This window comes from Haliotis rufescens, unplaced genomic scaffold (assembly GCF_023055435.1).
Source record: "Haliotis rufescens isolate VD_foot unplaced genomic scaffold, xgHalRufe1.0.p SCAF_12, whole genome shotgun sequence".
Lineage (NCBI taxonomy): Eukaryota > Metazoa > Mollusca > Gastropoda > Lepetellida > Haliotidae > Haliotis > Haliotis rufescens.
Genome location: NW_025963802.1, coordinates 5,075,497 through 5,088,503, shown reverse-complemented (window position 1 = coordinate 5,088,503; position 13,007 = coordinate 5,075,497). Strand labels below are relative to the sequence as shown.

Below are 13,007 nucleotides of genomic sequence, written 5' to 3'. Positions count from 1 at the left end.
CACTTGACATTCTACTCTCTCTGCACTTGACATTCTACTCTCTCTGCACTTGGCATTCTACTCTCTCTGCACTTGACATTCTACTCTCTCTGCACTTGACATTCTACTCTCTCTGCACTTGACATTCTACTCTCTCTGCACTTGACATTCTACTCTCTCTGCACTTGACATTCTACTCTCTCTGCACTTGACATTCTACTCTCTCTGCACTTGGCATTCTACTCTCTCTGCACTTGACATTCTACTCTCTCTGGACTTGGCATTCTACTCTGTCTGCAGCTTCACCTGTCTTACAGGAGTTTCATAATTCTTTACAAAAATATTTATCACATGTTCGTGATCAGTTCTTAAGAAGACTGACAACAAAGAGAGGGATGCATACATGTAACAAGACGTTCCATACGCTGATGCTTGCTCTTAAACCGAAAACACATTGTCGGTTCCAAATGAAATTTCCAGGCATCGAATACCTTTAGTTATAACAGTCTTACAAAACATGACGTTTATCTCTTAAAACTTGTGCACAAATTATTTTCATCCACGGAATAACTTAAAGTATCTGCCATGTGTTTCACAGGAGTGGCAATGTAAACAAACAAACATATTCTATAATACAGACAGATAAATACAACATGATTTTGTTTGTTTGTTTGTTTAACGCCGCACTCAGCAACATTCCAGCTATATGACGGCGGTCTGTAAATAATCGAGTCTGGACCAGACAATCCAGTGATTAATATCATGAGCATCGATCCACGCAATTGGGATCGATGACATGCATCAACCAAGTCAGCGAGCCTGACCACCCGATCCCGTTGGTCGCCTTTTACGACAAGCATAGTCACCTTTTACGGCAAGCATGGGTTGCTGAAGACCTATTCTACCCCGGAATCTTCACGGGTCGATACAACATGGTTATATAGACATAAACCTGATGTTGTACCTGTGAGATGCAAATGACTGACATATGGCCACACTACTCTGAATGTGTAGCGTGGGCACGGGTGGCCCAGTCGGATAAGGCACCGCATTTCGCTATGCAGAGTTGCGTCCTTTGGACACGCCAGAAACCTTGGATCGGTTTCAATCCCGCTCGCCCTGTTTATGTTTCTAGGTTTGTCAGCACCATACCCGTGATCGTGGGTTTCACTATAGTGGTAAACCTCTGCGACCTGCATCACTTTCCTCCGCAATTAAGCTGACACGCCGTGATATAACTAGAACACTGTTCAGAGCGGCGTTAAACCCAACTCACTCACCCAGGGAATGTGCATAGTTAGACATTTGGTCATTTGGTCTGCAAACTTAACAGACTGCAGGATTTATTTCTGCTCAGTTAAATAAATAATGACTTTAGAGCTTGGAATCTTTTATTATGTTGTCCAAATCCGGCCTATGACACTATTTTGGTTACACAAATGTTACATACATTACATGTGAATTGAAGATATGTTTTCTTGTCAAATAACATGTTTATTTCATTGAGTGGCCTGACAAAGTTGATATTTCCGTGACTGATCTTACAGTGAAACCATAGTGTCATTCAAGCAGACTGCTCTGGAATATCTGGAGTATCATATCACTCAAGTTAGATATCGACTTTATTTTTTTCAGATAAATACAGTATTTAATCACTAAATTCATAATTAATAGATATATATCCTGGAAGATGAAAATGGATGTATTAGAGTTATTATAGACTAACTTTTATATCTGCAAAATGGAAAAATTCAAATTCACCTAGAGCCCAGAACAGTGCTCAAGTTCAAGCCCAGAGTTGGGGCAGTCTAGACTTGCGAAATCATTCTAGACTTGAGTTGGACTCCTGTTTTAAATCTATTCTTTAGGGCCTGGGAGGCGGACTGGAGTTGCCAATCTGTATTGCTTCATAGAATCATAATAACGATTGAGCGGTAGAAGGTCTAAATCTCACCACGTAATAATTAATTGATTGATAATAAATTCTTGGAACAAAGTGATGCTGTCGGTAAAATAATACTGATGCGTTTCTGAAAAACAACGGGTTCGTCCTCAGAAGTCCTTTCTGCTGAGAACCATCTGGTATTTTCTCAAACTGAGATGTACGCCCGTCGTTCTAGCACACGGGACAAGTATTTCTGTCGAGTTGGCATAGTGAAATAAGAGGTGTGGATCATCTGGTCGTCACACGTGTTTCTGTGAGTGAGTGTTGTTTTATGCCACTCTTGGCAATATTCCCGCCATGTCGGGGGACATCAAACATGGGCATCGGAAATGGGCTTCACACACTGTACCCATGTTGGAATCGAACCCCCGAGGGCTTCTGAGTGACGAGCCGACGCTTTAACCACAAGGCTATCCCACCACCTATTACACAAACAGAACGCACGTTTATCCTTGAAGATAATATCAATCATAACTGGAGCAAGACCTCTGCCTGACGAGAAAGCTTCCTCCGGTTCAGTTTTCCATTCTTATTGACGGGGAATGTGTCAAATAGTAGATAATACTTAGGCTCCACGCTGCATTCTTCGTGAGGAACGGCAGCGAATTGAAGAGACATAAAGGTTTGAATTTCCGACATCGGATCCTGAAAACCTTCACTTGGCTTGATACAGGCACATATTTCATGAAACAAAACAGGGTCTTTGACGGGGACAATGACTACATCATGAACGGCTGGACAACCTCTTGCGATCTGCTCTAACCAGTGAGGATAGAGAATCTCATCGCCATGCATGATTGCATCAGAGCCGCGTCCATCAACGAACAACATCCCTGCGGAATCAAAGAACCCAACATCGTCAGTCTGAAACCATCTGTCGTCTGTAAATGCTGCTTGGTTGAACCGTCCTTCATCTGACCATTTACCAACTATATTGGTTTCCTCTCTTCCATTATGAACGGTTAATTGAACATCCTTCTTCGTCTTGATGGCGCGTAACTTAGGGGAATCACCAAGGTATCCCTCAAACACACCATCCCCCTTTACCAAAATGCTCCCCTTAACGCCAACCCTCACATCGCGTCCTATGTCATCTACAACGCGCACGTGGTACGATGGCATTGGATGTCCCACACAGTGGTCCTGGAACTGACCTTGGCCATCCGCAGACAAATGACATATGCACATCGTCTCGGACATTCCGTACCGACAGACGATCTTCTTCGTTAGCGATCCTATAATTCTCATGCTGTTTTTAACTATAGGCTGTCCCCCTGTCAAAACTACTTCTAGCATATCTGGTTCATCTAGTGTTACCCCTGACTGGCTGACGTCTTCTATTTCATTTGGTACAAGGTAAGCGGATCGGCAGCCTTCTGCACGGATAACATCCAAAATGGGTGGAAGGTTATTTTCTCGAGCGTCAAGCGCTATTCGTGTTATTCCCGAGCAGGGATAGACACTAGGAAATCCAGGAAACCAACCAAAAAATCTGTCGTTATAGAAAGGCGATCCGTTGTCTCCAATAAGAAAACACATTTGTTCCCCGAAACGTATGACTGCCGAATGGGTGAGAGGTACCTGTTTGCACACACCCGAAGTGCCAGAGGTCTCAACGATCACAGCATAATCAGTTGGCCGCACGTCTGCTATAAACATCTCCGTTTCCATTTCAAGCTGAGTTTGAACGGAATGAATAAACACAACTCTTTTGAGATAAGGGAGTTCTGAGCATTCGACGGCCAATCCATACTCCGTTTCCTACGACGACGAAAACAGTTTCATTACGACCTCGAGTACTCCACTAACATTAGGATCCGTTATGATGGTTGTCGTCTGCGCAACCTGTAGCGCCCCAAATGTATCGTCTGCGTTGTTCAAATAACCAAAAGCAGTCTGAGAGACACCGCCTGCCATCAATACTCCGAAATCACAGATCAGCCTGTCGGGGCTATTCGGCAACATGTTGGCAACAGTATCTCCTCTAGAGACACCAAGTCGGCGCAACTTCGCTGCCATTTTACCAGGCTGCATAAACACATGTTTTCGACTGAGAACAGTTCTCGTATTTTCTCCAACAAAAATGTATGCCGGTCTTTCTGGGTCAATAGATGACAAGCGTTTCAGCAGGGTCGGAATAGTGGCCTCAGAATGAATAATCAGCTGGTTGTCGCACATGCTGCTGTAACAAAAACACAAACCGCTGATTAAATCGTTGCATATGTTCCCGATAACAATCCATGGACGGAAACGTACACTTATATATAACACCGCCGCCTACCACATCACTAAGTGAACACAGCTGCACGCCTGATAGGTTATTGTTAAAACATATCACAACTGTGACCTAGTTATATTATGACCAAAAGCAGAGTGTAGATGAGATGCACTGATTCGCTATCAGTCAACGAGCGATAGGAGCAACTTACAACACAGTTTTCTGTCGCAGTGTTATGAAACTACTGTTGCATTCAGACGTCTGGTCTCAGTGACGGCGTGGTATCCATCTGAGTCTGTCACGCTCGAAATCAGCCATCCATGCATGTGCACCCTCCCGTTATACCGTGGTGCACAGCAGAGGGGTGATCAATACGGTCTCGTGCTAGCGGTATAGGGACGAATGGAGTTCCGACGCTTGCTCTCACACAGGGAAAGGTTCAGACATTCCTACCATATCATGACATCAGGATATCGATCTCTGTTTGTAATAATCGTTTTGTAGTTAGTGGATGCGTCCATATAGAATATATACTGAGTAGAATGCGCGATAAAATTACTGAACATCTGACTCTTACATAATTGGGAAACATTTGCTTGTTGAGTAAATGGAATTGTTTTTTGTTGTTTAACGCCACACTCAGCAATATTCCAGCTATATGGCGCCGATCTGTAAAATAAAAATAGAAGCTACATATCAATTTATGTTTGTTTGTTTGTTTGTTTATTGTTTAACGCCGCACTCGACAATATTCCACTTCGCTTGGGTTCGCTTGTAGCGTGCTCATTAATTAACCTTGCACTTTGATTGACCATGTCAGTCCGGTTTTGTAGGTAGAGGTATTACATAACATAGGGCATGGTCAGTGACCCGCGTACATGTAGATACGTGAGATCCGGCGACGTGAGGACGTGTTAATGGACATTTATAGCGTTGGGGATTACAGGTCCTGCCCGGAAGGGGCTTTCGATTAGAGGGGATACGCCGAATGTTTGCTGTATACAAAGGGGAAAGAATATCAGTGCACGATATTGGAACAATTAGGTGTTTTAGATAAATGAAGTTTAAAATGAAAGTATTGAAATGTTTTTCTCTATAACATAATAACAACTTATGACGGCCTAAACGCAGCATCGTAAGTCAATAAACAGTGAGGTTTATGCTTAATAGATTAACAACACGGTGAAGTAGAAACAAGTACTAGTCACTCATACAGATCCCAGAACATATATTTAGTAAAACAATCACCCCCTTTCCGTTCTTTTCCATTCTAAGCTTTAGCAGTCTAGTCTCATCCCGTTCTCAGGCCTGGGGAATTTATAGAGTTCTATAGTCTGGAAGGTAATTTAAGGTACGGACGTTTACTACAATATCTGAAAAACTATTGGACCTACTCCAGTCAAAGTTGGTATGAGATTATTAAACAGTCATACATAACTGGATATTACATTTAAAGAGAATCGGTGCATGAATAACAAATCTGTCTATTTAATCTGTCAAAATTGACATAATAGAGTATTTACAATGGTATCCTCAATAATACACGGTTAACAGCCATGATGATTAGGACAAATAGAGTAATTTTGAATGAGAAATGCAAATTACGCAATCAATTTAATAGAAACGCAATCACATGAAAACAACTTTAGTAAATCATCCATGCATAGTCACTGATAGCATCTATACAATGTACAGCTGTTTATACGGCTATGTTTAAAAAGATGAACGTCAAACTATTAATAGTTTATAATTGTACATTACCTACTTATACAAAACTATTCATTTTCTTGAAATTAGTTTTATTTTAAGACTATCGTGTGCTTCCTTTAGTCCACCATGGGTTGCAGCAGACATCCAGCATTGGTTCTGCTGGACACGATGATGTGTTGGACAAAACTTGGTATGTTTGGTAGATTGTGTGTTTCTTGTTCATTTGCTTTGAAAAAGTACTGCATTTATATGTCAAGGTTAGAATATCGGGGTTAGAATAGGTCTTCAGCAACCCATGCTTGTCTTAAGAGGCGACTAACGGGATCGGGTGGTCAGGCTCGCTGACTTGGTTGATGCATGTCATCGTGTCCCAATTACGTGGATCGATGCTCATGGTGTCAATGACTGGATTGTCTAGTCCAGAATTGATTATTTACAGACCGTCGTCATACAGCTGGAATATTGCTAAGTGCGGTGTTAAGCAACAAACAAACAAACATGGATTGTCAAGTTATATTTTGTTGAACAAACATGGAGGAAATTTATGTAACTGCATATTTAGAGAAAGATGTTTTACTGTTGGTAAAGTCTAGCCGGATGCAGTGGCGTAATGCGTTTGTTTCTAGCCGGATGTAGTTGTGTAACGCATTTGACCTTTCTATTTTATAAATCAGTTGCGTGTTTCTCTTCCAAAACTTAAGACCGCCTCCATGGTCTAGTGGTAGAACGTCCGCCCGGAGAGCGGAAGGTCCGGGGAGCGATCTCTGGCCGCGTCATACCTTAAGACGTTGAAAGATGGTACTTGTTGTCACCCTGTCTGGCGCTCGGCATTAAGGGACTAAAACAAAGACTGGTCGGCTCGGAGACAATGTACTGTGTCTGAGTGGGGTATTCATGTTAAACTGCAGCATGGTATCTCAGTGGGCTAGCAATATAAAACCGGCATTGGTCCGGACTAGTAAAATCAGCCACATTGCATGCACGTCGCTATATAAGTGCAATAATCTTCGACGCGACGTTAAACCCCAATTCGCCTCACCTGTTTCCTTAATCTGTAACGTACATTTCCCCTTATGTTCCGTCAGACGCGATGCCCCTACACTTCGATTGCTAATCCTGAGATAACAATAGCACTTAATTTGATATCCAGTTATATACACGCAAAATATGCATAATGCTTCTAAACCAACCAAGTAAAATATGTGGTTTATCAAGTTTATTTTTGTGAAATATTGGCTCTTCTTTTTTAACTTGATTGTACTTAAAAAATGGAAACTATTAAGGGTTTACTCTTTTTCCTTCGCAGTTAAGCTAAGCCACCCCTCCTAACACTTGTCGGGGGCGCGGGTTGCCCAGTCGTCTAAGGCGCCGCGATTCGCTGTGCAGAGTTGCGTCCCTTGGGCACGCCAGAAACATATGATTGTGGGTTCGAATTCCGGTCCGTCCCGATTATGTTTCTAGGTTTGTCAGCACCATACCCGTGATCGTGGGTTTCACTATAGTGGTAAACCTCTGCGACCTGCATCACTTTCCTCCGCAATTAAGCTGACACGCCGTGATATAACTAGAACACTGTTCAGAGCGGCGTTAAACCCAACTCACTCACCCAGGGAATGTGCATAGTTAGACATTTGGTCATTTGGTCTGCAAACTTAACAGACTGCAGGATTTATTTCTGCTCAGTTAAATAAATAACGACTTTAGAGCTTGGAATCTTTTATTATGTTGTCCAAATCCGGCCTATGACACTATTTGGGTTACACAAATGTTACATACATTACATGTGAATTGAAGATATGTTTTCTTGTCAAATAACATGTTTATTTCATTGAGTGGCCTGACAAAGTTGATATTTCCGTGACTGATCTTACAGTGAAACCATAGTGTTATTCAAGCAGACTGCTCTGGCATAGAGTATCATATCACTCAAGTTAGATATCGACTTTATTTTCTTCAGATAAATACAGTATTTATTTACTAAATTCATAATTAATATATATATTTCCTGGAAGATGAAAATGGATGTATTAGAGTTATTATAGACTAACTTTTATATCTGCAAAATGGAAAAATTCAAATTCACCTGGAGCCCAGAACAGTGCTCAAGTTCAAGCCCAGAGTTGGGGTAGTCTAGACTTGCGAAATCATTCTAGACTTGAGTTGGACTCCTGTTTTAAATCTATTCTTTAGGGCCTGGGAGGCGGACTGGAGTTGCCAATCTGTATTGCTTCATAGAATCATAATAACGATTGAGCGGTAGAAGGTCTAAATCTCACCACGTAATAATTAATTGATTGATAATATATTCTTGGAACAAAGTGATACTGTCGGTAAAATAATACTGATGCGTTTCTGAAAAACAACGGGTTCGTCCTCAGAAGTCCTTTCTGCCGAGAACCATCTGGTATTTTCTCAAACTGAGATGTACGCCCGTCGTTCTAGCACACGGGACAAGTATTTCTGTCGAGTTGGCATAGTGAAATAAGAGGTGTGGATCATCTGGTCGTCACACGTGTTTCTGTGAGTGAGTGTTGTTTTATGCCACTCTTGGCAATATTCCCGCCATGTCGGGGGACATCAAACATGGGCATCGGAAATGGGCTTCACACACTGTACCCATGTTGGAATCGAACCAGGCCTTCGGCATGATGAGCCGACGCTTTAACCACAAGGCTACCACCTATATTACACAAACAGAACGCACATTTATCCTTGAAGATAATATCAATCATAACTGAAGCAAGACCTCTGCCTGACGAGAAAGCTTCCTCCGGTTCAGTTTTCCATTCTTATTGACGGGGAATGTGTCAAATAGTAGATAATACTTAGGCTCCACGCTGCATTCTTCGTGAGGAACGGCAGCGAATTGAAGAGACATAAAGGTTTGAATTTCCGACATCGGATCCTGAAAACCTTCACTTGGCTTGATACAGGCACATATTTCATGAAACAAAACAGGGTCTTTGACGGGGACAATGACTACATCATGAACGGCGGGACAACCTCTTGCGATCTCCTCTAACCAGTGAGGATAGAGAATCTCATCGCCATGCATGATTGCATCAGAGCCGCGTCCATCAACGAACAACATCCCTGCGGAATCAAAGAACCCAACATCGTCAGTCTGAAACCATCCGTCGTCTGTAAATGCTGCTTGGTTGAACCGTCCTTCATCTGACCATTTACCAACTGTATTGGTTTCCTCTCTTCCATTATGAACGGTTAATTGAACATCCTTCTTCGTCTTGATGGCGCGTAACTTAGGGGAATCACCAAGGTATCCCTCAAACACACCATCCCCCTTTACCAAAATGCTCCCCTTAACGCCAACCCTCACATCGCGTCCTATGTCATCTACAACGCGCACGTGGTACGATGGCATTGGATGTCCCACACAGTGGTCCTGGAACTGATCTTGCTCATCCACAGACAAATGACATATGCACATCGTCTCGGACATTCCGTACCGACAGACGATCTTCTTCGTTAGCGATCCTATAATCCTCATGCTGTTTTTAACTATAGGTTGTCCCCCTGTCAAAACTACTTCTAGCATATCTGGTTCGTCTAGTGTTACGCCTGACTGGCTGACGTCTTCTATTTCGTTTGATACAAGGTAAGCGGATCGACAGCCTTCTGCACGGATAACATCCAAAATGGGTGGAAGGTTATTTTCTCGAGCGTCAAGCGCTATTCGTGTTGTTCCCGAGCAGGGATAGACACTCGGAAATCCAGGAAACCAACCAAAAAATCTGTCGTTATAGAAAGGCGATCCGTTGTCTCCGATAAGAAAACTCATTTGTTCCCCGAAACGTATGACCGCGGAATGGGTGAGAGGTACCTGTTTGCACACACCCGAAGTGCCAGAGGTCTCAACGATCACAGCATAATCAGTTGGCCGCACGTCTGCTATAAACATCTCCGTTTCCATTTCAAGCTGAGTTTGAACGGAATGAATAAACACAACTCTTTTGAGATAAGGGAGTTCCGAGCATTCGACGGCCAATCCATACTCCGTTTCCTTCGACGACGAAAACAGTTTCATTACGACCTCGAGTACTCCACTAACATTAGGATCCGTTATGATGGTTGTCGTCTGCGCAACCTGTAGCGCACCAAATGTGTCGTCTGCGTTGTTCAAATAACCAAAAGCAGTCTGGGAGACACCGCCTGCCATCAATATTCCGAAATCACAGATCAGCCTGTCGGGGCTATTCGGCAACATGTTGGCAACAGTATCTCCTCTAGAGACACCAAGTCGGCGCAACTTCGCTGCCATTTTACCAGGCTGCATAAAAACATGTTTTCGACTGAGAACAGTTCTCGTATTTTCTCCAACAAAAATGTATGCCGGTCTTTCTGGGTCAATAGATGACAAGCGTTTCAGCAGGGTCGGAATAGTGGCCTCAGAATGAATAATCAGCTGGTTGTCGCCCATGTTGCTGTAACAAAAACACAAACCGCTGATTAAATCGTTGCATATGTTCCCGATAACATTCCATGGACGGAAACGTACACTTATATATAACACCGCCGCCTACCACATCACTAAGTGAACACAGCTACACGCCTGATAGGTTATTGTTAAAAAATATCACAACTGTGACCTAGTTATATAATGACCAAAAGCAGAGTGTGGATGAGATGCACTGATTCGCTATCAGTCAACGAGCGATAGGAGCAACTTACAACACAGTTTTCTGTCGCAGTGTTATGAAACTACTGTTGCATTCAGACGTCTGGTCTCAGTGACGGCGTGGTATCCATCTGAGTCTGTCACGCTCGAAATCAGCCATCCATACATGTGCACCCTCGCGTTATACCGCGGTGCACAGCAGGGGTGATCAATGCGGTCTCGTGCTAGCGGTATAGGGACGAATGGAGTTCCGACGCTTGCTCTCACACAGGGAAAGGTTCAGACATTCCTACCATATCATGACATCAGGATATCGATCTCTGTTTGTAATAATCGTTTTGTAGTAAGTGGATACGTTCACATAGAATATATACTGAGTAGAATGCGCGATATAATTACTGAACATCTGACTCTTATATAATTGGGAAACATTTGCTTGTTGAGTAAATGGAATTGTTTGTTTGTTGTTTAACGCCGCACTCAGCAATATTCCAGCTATATGGCGCCGGTTGGTAAAAATAAAAATAGAAGCTATATATCAATTTATGTTTGTTTGTTTGTTTGTTTATTGTTTAACGCCGCACTCAACAATATTCCAGCTATATGACGCCGGTTTGTAACCGATTGTGTCCACCCGGTCCCGTTAGTCGCCTCTTACGACAAGCATGGGTTGCTGAAGACCCATCCTCTACCCGGATCTTCACGGGTGGTGGTGTCATCACCTATTCTTATTGATCCATTCACATAATTGTCACTGATATTTTGCCCAATGGAATCTGCTACGTCGGATAACCGCGACGTTTATATTTATATATGTTTAATATTCGTGGGTTCGCTTGTAGTGTGGTCATTAATTAACCCTGCACTCAGACTGACCATGTCAGTCCGGTTTTGTAGATATAGAGGTATTACATAACGTGGGGCGAGGTCAATGACCCGTGTACATGCAGATACGTTAGATCCGGCGACGTGAGGACGTGTTAATGGACATTTATAGCGTTGGGGATTACGGGTCCTGCCCTGAAGGGGCTTATGATTAGAGGGGATACGCCGAATGTTTGCTGTATACAAAGAGGAAAGAATATCAGTGCACTATATTGGAACAATTAGGTGTTTTAGATAAATGAAGTTTAAAATGAAAGTATTGAAATGTTTTTCTCTATAACATAATAACAACTTATGACGGCCTAAACGCAGCATCGTCAGTCAATAAACAGTGAGTCATGCTTAATAGATTAACAACACGGTGAAGTGGAAACAAGTACTAGTCACTCATACAGATCCCAGAACATATATTTAGTAAAACCATCACCCCCTTTCCGTTCTTATACCATTCTAAGCTTTAGCAGTCTAGTCTCATCCCGTTCTCAGGCCTGGGGAATTTATAGAGTTCTATAGTCTGGAAGGTAATTTAAGGTACTGACGTTTACTGCAATATCTGAAAAACTATCGGACCTACTCCAGTCAAAGTTGGTATGAGATTATTAAACAGTCATACATAACTGGATATTACATTTAAAGACAATCGGTGCATGAATAACAAATCTGCCTATTTAGCTATCACGCCAAACGCTAACACCGTATTCGTGATTCCCGTGCACCCTTTCGAGTTGAGTTGATTGGTTGAACTGTGTCATATTGCCCTGTGACGCAGGGGTAGCATTATGCAGATGGCTGTTTCAATGAATGCTCGTTCCACCGTGACGAACAGGTCTGGTTGTTGATGAAATATAGTGATAGCTAAATAGACAGATTCTTTATTCATGCACCGACTGTCTTTAAATGTAATATCCAGTTATGTATGACTGTTTAATGATCTCATACCAACTTTGAATGGAGTAGGTCCAACAGTTTTTCAGATATTGTAGTAAACGTCGGTACCTTAAATTACCTTCAAGACTATAAGTGGTACGTGTTGATTCCCAAACTAAAACAGGCAGATTAACCCAGATATCGAAACGCACAGAACTAGATTGTGATATCAGTAAATAAATCAGTCTTGAGAGTTCCTTAAAACGCAAGGGCTCTCATGTGGGATTATGTTTATTCCAACTTCGACCTAACTTTATTACAGAGACTATATGTCAGTCTGAACCTGAACTCACCGTGCAGGATAAGTAACATAACATCAACTGATGTTCACATACAACTAACCTGATGGTGTGAGGACTGTAGCGAGGCGACGGTGCACATCTGACTGTCTGAGGCTGCGGCTCGAGGGTAAGTGAAGTCGAACAACATTTAGGAGGAACGACAAAAGAAGTGTCGTTGATTGGATGAGCAGACCAGGTGTGGATGCTACTCAACACGCCCGAGTCGTCGGTTGCGTGTACCTTAGGTGTTACCATGGAAACATAATACATCCTTCTTTATGTACTGTTATTTAAAGTCGTTCACAAATCAGGCGTTGTGCAGGTTGTCTTGGTCTGTGGTGTACAGACGGGGGTGTGGGGTGTGCAGGGCGAGGGTTGTTGTTGTTGTTGTTGTTGTTGTTGTTAGTGGTGGTGGTGGTGGTGGTG

At 42.6% G+C, this 13,007-nt stretch overlaps 2 protein-coding genes across 3 annotated transcripts; both read right to left on the bottom strand.

Annotated features, from left to right (window-relative positions):
- Positions 1–1,452: 1,452 nt before the first annotated feature.
- LOC124138053 (4-coumarate--CoA ligase 3-like) lies at positions 1,453–4,457 on the bottom strand. Its single transcript, XM_046504561.2, has 2 exons — positions 4,354–4,457; positions 1,453–4,106 (listed from the first exon to the last, which is right to left on the bottom strand). The coding sequence occupies exon 2, from the start codon at positions 3,593–3,595 to the stop codon at positions 2,393–2,395; it is 1,203 nt and encodes a 400-aa protein (XP_046360517.2). The 5' UTR covers positions 3,596–4,106; positions 4,354–4,457; the 3' UTR covers positions 1,453–2,392.
- Positions 4,458–7,593: 3,136 nt separating this feature from the next.
- On the bottom strand, positions 7,594–12,804 carry LOC124138054 (4-coumarate--CoA ligase 3-like). Of its 2 annotated transcripts, none has more exons than XM_046504562.2 (2): positions 12,643–12,804; positions 7,594–10,294 (listed from the first exon to the last, which is right to left on the bottom strand). In XM_046504562.2, exon 2 carries the CDS (start codon positions 10,288–10,290, stop codon positions 8,581–8,583), a length of 1,710 nt encoding a protein of 569 aa, XP_046360518.2. In that variant the 5' UTR covers positions 10,291–10,294; positions 12,643–12,804; the 3' UTR covers positions 7,594–8,580. The 2 variants fall into 2 exon arrangements, with proteins under 2 accessions (XP_046360518.2, XP_048249247.1); XM_048393290.1 differs by lacking the exon at positions 12,643–12,804 and adding an exon at positions 10,542–10,684.
- Positions 12,805–13,007: the final 203 nt, after the last annotated feature.